This window comes from Arachis ipaensis, chromosome B03 (assembly GCF_000816755.2).
Source record: "Arachis ipaensis cultivar K30076 chromosome B03, Araip1.1, whole genome shotgun sequence".
NCBI classification, from domain to species: domain Eukaryota; kingdom Viridiplantae; phylum Streptophyta; class Magnoliopsida; order Fabales; family Fabaceae; genus Arachis; species Arachis ipaensis.
Window position 1 is genome coordinate 2,765,478 of NC_029787.2, and position 10,695 is coordinate 2,776,172.

Sequence of the window (10,695 nt, forward strand, 5' to 3'; positions counted from 1 at the left end):
GTGCATATAATTAAAGCAGAAAATATCAACATGGAAAAGACTTTTTCTTTACTCTTCTCCTTAGAATTTTTTAAGTCCCACATTTGTCAACATGTACACGTGGACACGCCACCTTCTTAGATATTTTATCCCTTTTTTTAGAATATATTATTTTAGTTATATAATCTCCTAAAATATTCATATTAAGATTTAAATATTGTTAATTTTCAAAATTACAAATTATTAAAACATTCAAAATTTTATCTTTTCTGTGTTTGCTATCATTAAAAATTCATTATTAGGAAAATATAATTTTTATATATGGTAGTAATAATAATTTATTGTAGTCCACTTGGTTCTGATTTATGGTAGATATTTTGTTTGTCACAAGTTGCATTATTGGTGTTGTTTTTTCTTATCCTATGTCACCAATTACCAATAATTTAATTACGTGTAGCCAAGTCAGATTTGGATTAAGTTGATGCACAAAACAACACAACAGAGAGTCATGGGTTGTCTTTATTAACTAATATTCTAAATTTTAGTCATATAATATAATTTATATAAATATATTTATTAAATGTCACACACACACACTCTCTCTCTCTCTCATCATTAATATTATACCTTCTAAATCATCATCATAGTAATAGTAATGGAAACCAAGGCTGAAGTTGTTTTTTCTTCTGCTGAATCCAGCTCCAAACACGTTTCTCCAATGGAACTTGGAATTGAGAATTTTGGGTATGTATTAACCTTTTTCATTTTTATCAAGTTCACATTTTTATTTATTTTATTTGATGATTCTGATGTTGTCGAGTTTTTACATTTTCAGGTGCAAACATTACAGAAGGAGATGCAAGATTAGAGCACCATGTTGTGATGAGGTTTTTGATTGTAGGCATTGCCACAACGATGCTAAGGTGTGTTGAAATTCTTTTAATTCATCATCTTTTGTTCTCTTTGTTGTTGCAGAAAATGTTACTTATTGTTTTGTTTCTGTTTTTGTTTGTTGTTTTTGACAGAACTCTGAGGAGATTAATGTTAAGGATCGTCATGATATCCCACGCCATGAAATTAACAAGGTTTGCATTCAATTTCATTAGAAGTCTCTTCTGTTAATCAGAGATGGTTATTATAACATGTTAATGATGATTATTTGGTTACTTTTCAGGTCATTTGTTCTGTGTGTGATACAGAACAAGATGTAAGTCCATAAGATCTTAACTTTGCAATCTATATGTATATGGTTGAAGTTATTATTCAGATTGGTGATTTTTTGTAATGGTTTTCAGGTTCAACAGTACTGCATAAACTGTGGGGTATGCATGGGAAAGTATTTTTGTGGCACTTGCAAATTCTTTGATGATGATGTAAGTCCTCTAATCCTACTTTGATAGATTCATTGATTGAACTACTTTTTCTTATTTAATTTGTGCTTTTTGTGCTAAAATTTTGTTGTCTTTGATCAGGTTTCAAAGAACCAGTACCACTGTGATGATTGTGGCATCTGCAGGTAAATTTAATTTCTTCATTCAGTTTTTGCTACTTTGTTATTGTTTAATTAATTAATTAATTAATTATGTCCACAAAGCTAAACAGAGTTTGATCAATAATCTCTCTTACAGAACTGGAGGAAAGGATAACTTTTTCCATTGCAAGAAATGTGGTGAGTTTCATTCATTGTTCCTTACTTTTTTCTGCTTTCTCTGCATAGTTATATCTTTTTTCTTGATCATTGTAAATTAATCATTATATGTTTTAGGGTGCTGCTACTCTAAAATAATGGAAGCTGGTCATCGCTGTGTGGAAAGAGCAATGCATCACAATTGTCCTGTTTGCTTTGAGGTATAAACTATAAAGACTATTCTTTTATTATGGTAAAATGTTTTGGGAAGAACCCCATGATTTCATTTTGTTTGGTTTTTGTTTAATTTTCAGTATCTGTTTGAGACATTAAGGGATATTACTGTGTTGCCTTGTGGGCATACCATACATTTGGAGTGTGTCAAAGAGATGGAAAGACATCATAGGTACTCTTGTCCGGTTTGCTCCAAATCCATTTGTGACATGTCAAGTTTATGGAAGAAGCTTGATCAAGTGGTATGTGTATCACAATTTTCTCCTTAATTTAGGCACATCAAATATATTAGGTTTCTTCATAGAAGGATGACATTCAAACATTTTTTTATCAGATTGCTTCAACTCCAATGCCAGAAACCTACAAAAACAAGATGGTAAGTAACAATCAATTTTTATTAACATAACATTATTTGATCAAAGGATTTGAATATTGATCTATTAATCAAAATATCAGGTGTGGATTCTGTGTAATGATTGTGGAGTGAATTCTCAAGTGCAATTCCATGTTGTGGCACATAAATGCCTAAGTTGCAACTCTTATAACACAAGGCAGATACAGGGGAACCCTGCTACCTCATGTTCTTCAAGAGTCACTGAGATGGTTAGGTGAGTGTTATTGGACCTTGCCGGAGCACTCGGCTTGATCGGATCGGACCAGACCAGACCAAACCGGACCACTTTATTGGTTATCATTTGGTAGAATTCTTTTGCTCATGTTATAGAGGAAGGCACAAGGCTTGTTCAAGCTCCAAATTTTGTACTTGGAATTTTATATCTTATGGTGCAATGTTAGTGTTTTAACTTTCTTTCTTATATGAATCTTTGCTGAATGATTTTATCCTAGTTGCTATTGACATGGAAAATTGTGGCATAGCTTCACAATTTCCATCATAAGTGGAGTTGCAACAGAAAAATGTTTAGAGTAGATACAAAAATTAAAAGAAATTAGAACACAACTAAGGGTTGCTAATATAGTCAGGTCTTATAATGGGTTGGTTTGAATAATTTGATAAAATATACAAGTTGGGTCAACAACAAAAATAGGTCAAAATAAAAGGAGAAGTGGATTTTGACCTAACTTAATTTGACACTCAATGAGCAAATTTGATTTATACTTGTAATTATTAATATGTATTATTAAAGATTAATATTTAAAACCAATCATATATAACATTTATTGTGAAAACAATTGAATCTCTCACAAAATTCAAATACAAATAAGTTTTCAATTATCTTTTTTTTTTCTGTAAATTCAATTGTCTTGGGGAAATGTTTTTGTGAGTAAAAAAATTATGGATTTATTTATGATTTTCTCTTAAAATATATAATAGCCCTCTTTTTTTTTGGTGGTTCTAATAGCCCGTGTATTATTCCCTATTTTTTATTTTGGGCTTGTTTATGTTTGCTGCTGATCTCACATTATACAAATCTGGGCCGATTCAACCTAAATTGAGAATAGCAGAGAGAATAACTTTAATGAATATTCTTTTTTCGTTCATAAGTGTCTTTCATGAATCATGAGTAATGTAAACAAAGGGTAGAGGTATGACCGTTATTATATGAGGTCTACCCAATGCTAGATGCAAAGGCGCATAATAGATCGATATTTCCTCCGGATGAACCATAGAGCTAAGAGAAACCATGAACCAGAATAGAAGAGCTTGTCCCACCCATTAGACCGTACATCTTTCTTGGTATATCCAGAAAGTAGATAGGAGCATAGACTGAAACATTCATTCTGGAGCTACAAAGATAGTTATTAAATCGTTAGCGCCGCATATCCGTTTCTTTATAACAATTCCTGTTAAACCCATTTCACGCATTCATTAGGGTATGAGGAGTGAGGTTCAGTTTGGGTAAACAACTTAAAATTATTGTGTGTTTGGATTTTTAGTTATAAAAGTACTTATTTTAAAGTTGTAGCGTTTCCATAAATAACTCAAAAAATACAAAATTTTTTTCACAAAAAATAGATATTAAAACAACGATGATAACAAATACTTTTCAATATTGAATGTTGATTTTCTATAACCTAATCACTAAGATTATAATTGTTTAGGCAATTAATTCTTTATTTAATCTCTTATTAGTTCCATTTTTTAGATAAAAACTGGTTCTTCTACTTTATCTTCACCCATAAAGGTGTTCTTGTATGTGGTAAATAATAATAAAATTTTAATTCACAATAGTCTTGATGGCAATGCCAAAGAAATTATTGTGTAGTTAGTGTTTGTTGTTTTATTGTGTATGATATGGTAGATAAAAATAAAAAATAAATGTGAAATGTGTGTCAATGTATATTTTGTTACTGTTTTTTATTTTTTTTACTTCTATTAGAATTTCCTCCAATATATGCAATAGGTGGTTCAGATGGAACATTGTTTTAAAATAGTGGTGGAGGATCAATATTTTCAGCAGATAAATCATTACGTAAAAATGATGGTAAAAGGCCAATACTTCTAGCAGATGGAATCTTGGGTGAAAATAGTGGTGGGGCAGTATTTCCATTATTTTTTTACAGAGTCAAGAATGAAAGTATATTTTTTTTTGTTTTGAAGTCATTTGTTTTACGGAAATGATAGAATGACTTATCGAGGAGGAGAAGTCATATATTTCTACTTTTTCAAAAAGTTATGAATTAATTTGTCGAGAAGTTATAAATTATTTTTAAAATAGTGTCAAACACGCATACCATAACTTTTTCATAATTTAAAAGTCAGAAAAAACAACTTCTACTTCCCCAACAGGCTCTATGTTCAACATTTTTAGCTTCTTCCATTGGAGTTGCAGAAGGCACAATTATTGGAGTCACATGGATCCAAATTGAAAAAGGTTGTTAACACTATTTGGGTGAATGGACCTTTCTAGCACTTGGAGTGTTATCCATTTACAATCATTGGCCATTCCAACATTCTTTTATTTTTCATTTTATTGAAATATACACAAAGAAGATTAAAATGTACAATAACAATGGCAATAATCAATTTGAGTTAGTTGAGTAATCAATTTATTTGTCCGCTTAAGTAAGTATCAAAATTTTGAATCCTGCTTATGCATGTAGCAAGCTAATGGTCATATAGGTTTTAATCTTCTCTTATTTCTTATTAATCACCTTCAAAACCGAAAATAAAATAGGTAAAATATACAAAAGTAGTACATATAGGTTTGTCTGATAAATATAGCCAGAAAGACCAAACAAAGTGGGAGATTTGAGTGAGAAGATACAAGATACAAGTGCTATATATGTGACCTAGTTTTTCTTTTAGCTTAGAGTAAAACCCAAGATTCTATAATTGAATAAGGAATGGATAGTAGTGTGGATGATGAGCTCAAGGGACCAAAGGCATGAAAGGGATTATAAAGCTTTCGCACATTACCCCACTTTTCCCCTCTTGTTTGCTGCAAAAGACACATAAATGGGACCCATTCTATGGATTATAGAAACCACTCTTCGTTAAGTGTCCTATTTTCCTGCCTCAAGCTACTGAATAAATAAATTAGTTTTACATTAAAAAAAATTAGTTTTGATGCACAATATAAATCAATTTTATTATGTATTTAATTATATAATATCACTAATTACTTCATAGATACGAAGATGATTATTCAAAAAATAGATATAATTAAATACTATTAATACACTAAAATTAAATTCTTTGTGTTAATTTAATTACTCAATCATTTCATTGAGAGAAAAATACTAGTAAGTCATATAACAAAATCCAATAAGAGTCAACAAATATAAGACTGCATTTTAAGGAACTTTGTTGCAAAGGTCATAGTGGTTCATAATCTAACAAAAGAAAAGAATCAATAAGAAATGAATATAAAAACCCAACAAAGTTAAAATGTCAAATTAGACCATACATGTTTGCATAACATTGACTAAGATGTTTTGTTCTTGAGGTTAATGTTTTCCTTCAGAAAGAAATTTGTTATTTGATACATAAGAATTGCAAGTTTGAATTGCACACTGTCGGTGACTAATTCTATAACCAACAATGATCATGTCTTCAATTTCAAACCAAAAAGAACCATGCAAACATCATCATTGTCAATGACTTAAAAGGTAGAGATGCCTCTAGGCTATAGAACCATTTAAATGTCAAATTTTCAAATTAACCATTTTGATTTACATAAAGTTAAATCCAAACATTTTAAATGTTTGACCGGAAAGCTCACTCTTAATGCTAAAAAGGGTCCATAAAATTAGCTTTTAGTCACCTTTTTAGCTTTGAGATTTAAATCTAATCATCCAACTTAAACGTTAGTTTGAAGCTCTAAAAAGTTAAAACACAAACGAATCCAATGTCAGATTCAAAACTCACATGCATGGCATTTGACATCACATCACATCAGAACCAATGCCAAGATATGAGTTTGGAAAATGACTCAAACACTATCTTTTTCCCACATCTTTTGCTGCAAGCCATGAAATAGCAACCAATGATTTGAAGCTGAACAAAAAGGGTGAAAAGGTTGTGATACATTTGTGTATGTAGTTACAACAGAATGTGCAATCACTTCATTTCTGAATGCTATAGTCACTCTAACCAGCACAACACATACTTAACAGAGAGAATGGACCACAGGGACCACACCATTTGCAATGATCTCACAATCCCCATCAAAAAGTACTTACATGATCCGAACCATATTTTTAGAACACATTTAATACATACTCTTGAAACATTCATAACCACTCATTCTTTGATTTTACACAAGATTTAATCATTATAAATAAAAACCACTATGAATGTTCATGAAATACGTATTAAATGTCATTTAAGAGCATGCAAGTATTTCTCTGGTTTCTTCGCTTTGTAGGCTTATGAAAATGTCATGCAGGCCTAGCAAGATACACTCAATCATGTGGAATTCAAACTAAAGCCAAAAACCAGTAGTTTTCGGCTTTAAGATGGCCGTGGAACCACCCTAAACTTGAATTTCTAAGAGCTGCTAGATGGTGTGTCAGAGTATGGCAAAGATTGGATTATAACCCGAGCTCCTGAAGCAAGCCTGTTGAGTTAAAATCAAACCAATCAATCTATATTCTTTGGAAAAATAGTGAAGTAATGAAGTATTAATAGAAACAAGTTAGTATCAACACTTAACTTTCTTCAATTTTGATCATCTCATCTTCTCTAAATGAATCTATCTTATAAGATTGCTTTTTCCCTGGTAGAGGTTCAGTGATTCTTTTGCTGCTACCATTTGATCTTACTGAGGATTTGCATGAGCTGTCAATTCTATCAGACGAGCTTCTCGATTCGTCAGAAATGGGGGATTTCATGTATTCGCTTCGCAATTGCTTGGTCAACGAAGTAATTGATCGTGGAATGCATTTTGAATGTCCTGAGGATGGTTCCTCCTTGTCTTCTTCTTGTTTTGCTTCTTTATATATCCTGCACATTTGTGTACTGGTTTTGTTACAGATGAAACATTGGCCACGATGTGATGACTACCGTGTTCCTATCAGATGCCAATCAAAAACAATTACAAAACTCTAAAAGTTGAAAATATCTTAGCACTTAGCAGTTAAGCTCATGAAATTCTATGGAATTCTGTTATTATTTTAAGACCAATTAACAGAAGATATGTCAACAATAAGGCATGGATTTTTGTATGTCAACAATGAAATACTTAATACATGTGTGTAATAGAGAGAGAGAGAATTTTTAACTGAGTCTTGGACAAAAAAATATCAGCAAGAAACTCAAGCATTATCCACTTTGGACTACTACACAACTAGTTTTCAGTTCAATCTACTGAATCTAGCATCATTCGCAACTAGAAATATAAACAATGATTACAATTCATAAGCCAGTTCCTCCAGTTTGTGTCAGTTAAGAAAACGGTGTTGAAAGCATAACATACCTCTCATCATTATAGGAAGAAGAGCGTTTCAGAGCATTATCCCCATCTCCTTCCTTCAGTTTAGTCTCCACTAAACTCCCACTAAAATATTCTTTATCTTCCAATCTAAGGCTCATGAGCTTTGGATTCTCTGCCAAGCAATCAAACTCTCCCAACATAAATGAAGTTGAGAACAATGGAGACGGGAATTTTGAATTGGAAAACCTAGGCTTGTATGAAGGAATGAGGTCAAAACTGTGGTTCTTCACCGATATTGAGCCGCATGAGATCAGTTGCATGAGCAAATGTGAAGCTTTCAACCTTGTGTTGGTAGGCATCCGAATGCTATCTTCTTCCACAATCCTAAAGCTGTTCCTCTTACTAGCATCAGCTCTAATAAGAGATTCCAAAGTAGTTTCAGGCTTCCCCACAAAAGATGAAGGACTTGAAGTCGAGGGAGGCGGTGAAATGGTATCTCTACAGATTTCAGGATTGTCCTTCGCATGTGGAACTCGACAAATTTCATGGCATTCAGATACCAATGATCTATCCTCTGTTGATACACCCCTTGTACAAGTTTTATGTGTTTTCCGTCTGCTGACACGTTCTTCTGTCTGAGTCGAAGCGTCTGCCAGTCCATCAGTCTTATAGATTTTGTACTCTGTCAAGGCCAAGCTTAGAGAGTCACTCTTTTCATCTCTAGACTCCGGAGATACATCCGATGAACCAGAGTGTGGTCCTTGGGAAAGCTCATCTTCTTGGGAGTTCTTTATCTCTTTCCCATTCATGCTATCAGAAGAGGAAGCTTCATCATGGCTCCTAGAAGAAGGTGGCCCTGGCAACAGCTTCATGCTTTGCATTTTGACATTGTTAATGGGACTGTAACGATCTGTAAAGTGTAAAGCCAAATTCACAACAATTGAGATCCTGAATAATCGATTCACTCGGATCTTAGCAAATGATCACCTATTGAACATAAGTACAATAGATATCTCTCTCCTTTACCTGAATTGGTTTCATCGAAGAGTTCAGAGCCTTTGAGGACATACTCATTCCCATGGGCAGGTAGAATTAGATCATCTTCAAAGAGATCATGCCACACAAATCCATTCTTGTAGCTTCTGAGTTACCAAAAGAAAAGAACAAACATCAAAACAAAATTCAAGCTTAGAATTCTTCATTGTTTCCTCTATAATTGCAATCTTTAAGCTGAATCAACTTTTCTAAAATCCAAAATGGAAACAACAACATAAAAATTGGACCATTCCCCAATAGAGGGATTACTACATGAATGGTTTTATATAAAACAAGTCTTACAATAATGTCATTTAAAATATCCAGCTAGAAGGTGAAAAATGAAATACAAATTGAACAATAATGTGTGACAAGTCACTCACCTCTTGCAAGACCATGAATACAAGGAAGCCATTCCCCTACCTCTCAAAGCATTTAGTCTATCAATCACATCTGCACACAGAAACAAATCCCTTCAAATTTCAAAACCACAAGCCATAAAACATCCCCAATACAACACAAAAAGTTTTGGTTCTTGAATTCCTTTATCTACCTCTCAAGTATAGCCCCTCAGGGGAAGACACTGGAACCTCCATGAAATGAGGGTGTTCTAGCTGCCTGTTCCTACTGAGATAGTAAATCACAGGAACCTTCCTATTCTGATGGTACTTTGGGGATTTCTCAGTCCACACTTTTGCCCTCTCAGGACTCACTTGCCTTTGGTACTTCTTCATCCTCCCTTCCATATTCTCTCACATGCACCACCACCACCACCACCAAGCTAAAAGTTCAACCTTTATCCACAACTTGAAGCTAGTAATACTCAAAACCCTACAAAAATGAACCCCATTATCTTCGTTAGCCTCATTCTGCAACAAAATGATACTGGGCACGCAGAATAGCTTTCAAAATAAAACATCCACCGAGTGTCTGTGTGTTTGAAATCAGATCTAACTAGCCAGTAATACAAAATATGAGTGAGTAAGTTTTTCAAAGCTGGAATCTTTTGACTATTTAAATTCAAAAAAGCAAAAGAAAGAGTTACCTTGATAGATAAAAACGGTGGAAGAATTTAATTGATGTACGGAGAAGAATACTAATTGCTAAGTGTTTTTTGTTTTGTTTTGTTCGGTTGTGGGAAGGACGGTGGCGCTAAGACGAAGAAAGAGAAAAAGTGGGAAGTTGCCAAAGTTTTCAAATTGATGGAAATTGAAGAAGAATTTGAAGGTGGCACACAGTGAGTGAAGTTTTGGAACTTGCAACAGAGAAAAGGACTGAAGAAGAAGCAGAAGAAGAAGAAAGTTGGATTTTGATTTGGTTTGGACTTTTTATTTTGTGAAAATTTTGGCTCATTTGATGGATTCTTATAGTGAAGAGTGATGATTGATGAGTGTGCTTGACTTCACTTGTGAGTTGTGACTCTTCTCACTCTTTTTCCAAATGCAAATGTTTGTGTCTGCTGCTGCCTCTTCTGTCTGGTTTTCCTGTTTTTCTACCTTTTCTTCTGTTTTTACCCTTTTTCTTTTCTTTTTTTAAACCCAACTACCATTACCATGATTTCCCTTCAAATCATGCAAGGTAACATTCAAAGATTTTGTGTTGACTTTCACTAATTCTTTTTGCCCATTTAATTTATTTATCTAAAATTGAAGTCATAATTTATTCATTGTAGTTATTAGGTTTAATTACTCTGTTAGTTCCTATAATCTTGTAAAATTTTCAATTAGGTCTCTATTTTTTTTTTCTTTTAATTGAGTCCTTGCACCAAAAGTTTTTTTTAATTGGGTCCCTACACTTTTTTTTCTTTTATTTAGGTCCCTGTACCAATTTTTTTTTTAGTTGGGTCCCTATAAAATTAAGTCAATTACTACTAAGAGAACTTAATTGAAAAAAAAAATGATGTAGGGACCCAATTAAAAAGAAAAAAAATATATAGACCTAATTAAAAATTTCACGAAACTATAGGGACCAACAGAATAATTA

At 32.9% G+C, this 10,695-nt stretch overlaps 2 protein-coding genes across 4 annotated transcripts; one reads left to right on the forward strand and one right to left on the reverse strand.

The window, feature by feature from the left end:
• On the forward strand, nucleotides 522-2,685 carry LOC107629276 (E3 ubiquitin-protein ligase MIEL1). Its single transcript, XM_016332024.2, has 11 exons — nucleotides 522-723; nucleotides 815-902; nucleotides 1,005-1,064; nucleotides 1,154-1,186; nucleotides 1,275-1,352; nucleotides 1,452-1,495; nucleotides 1,608-1,648; nucleotides 1,745-1,827; nucleotides 1,921-2,082; nucleotides 2,175-2,216; nucleotides 2,297-2,685. Exons 1-11 carry the CDS (start codon nucleotides 635-637, stop codon nucleotides 2,450-2,452), a joined length of 876 nt encoding a protein of 291 aa, XP_016187510.1. The 5' UTR covers nucleotides 522-634; the 3' UTR covers nucleotides 2,453-2,685.
• LOC107629274 (protein UPSTREAM OF FLC) lies at nucleotides 6,275-10,204 on the reverse strand. 3 transcript variants are annotated; one of them, XM_016332023.2, is made up of 7 exons: nucleotides 9,758-10,204; nucleotides 9,266-9,543; nucleotides 9,096-9,165; nucleotides 8,704-8,819; nucleotides 7,720-8,587; nucleotides 6,957-7,247; nucleotides 6,275-6,861 (listed from the first exon to the last, which is right to left on the reverse strand). In XM_016332023.2, the coding sequence occupies exons 2-7, from the start codon at nucleotides 9,456-9,458 to the stop codon at nucleotides 6,792-6,794; spliced, it is 1,608 nt and encodes a 535-aa protein (XP_016187509.1). In that variant the 5' UTR covers nucleotides 9,459-9,543; nucleotides 9,758-10,204; the 3' UTR covers nucleotides 6,275-6,791. The 3 variants fall into 3 exon arrangements, with proteins under 3 accessions (XP_016187509.1, XP_020973414.1, XP_020973415.1); XM_021117755.1 differs by lacking the exon at nucleotides 6,275-6,861 and having other exon boundaries at nucleotides 6,953-7,247; XM_021117756.1 differs by lacking the exon at nucleotides 6,275-6,861 and having other exon boundaries at nucleotides 6,964-7,314.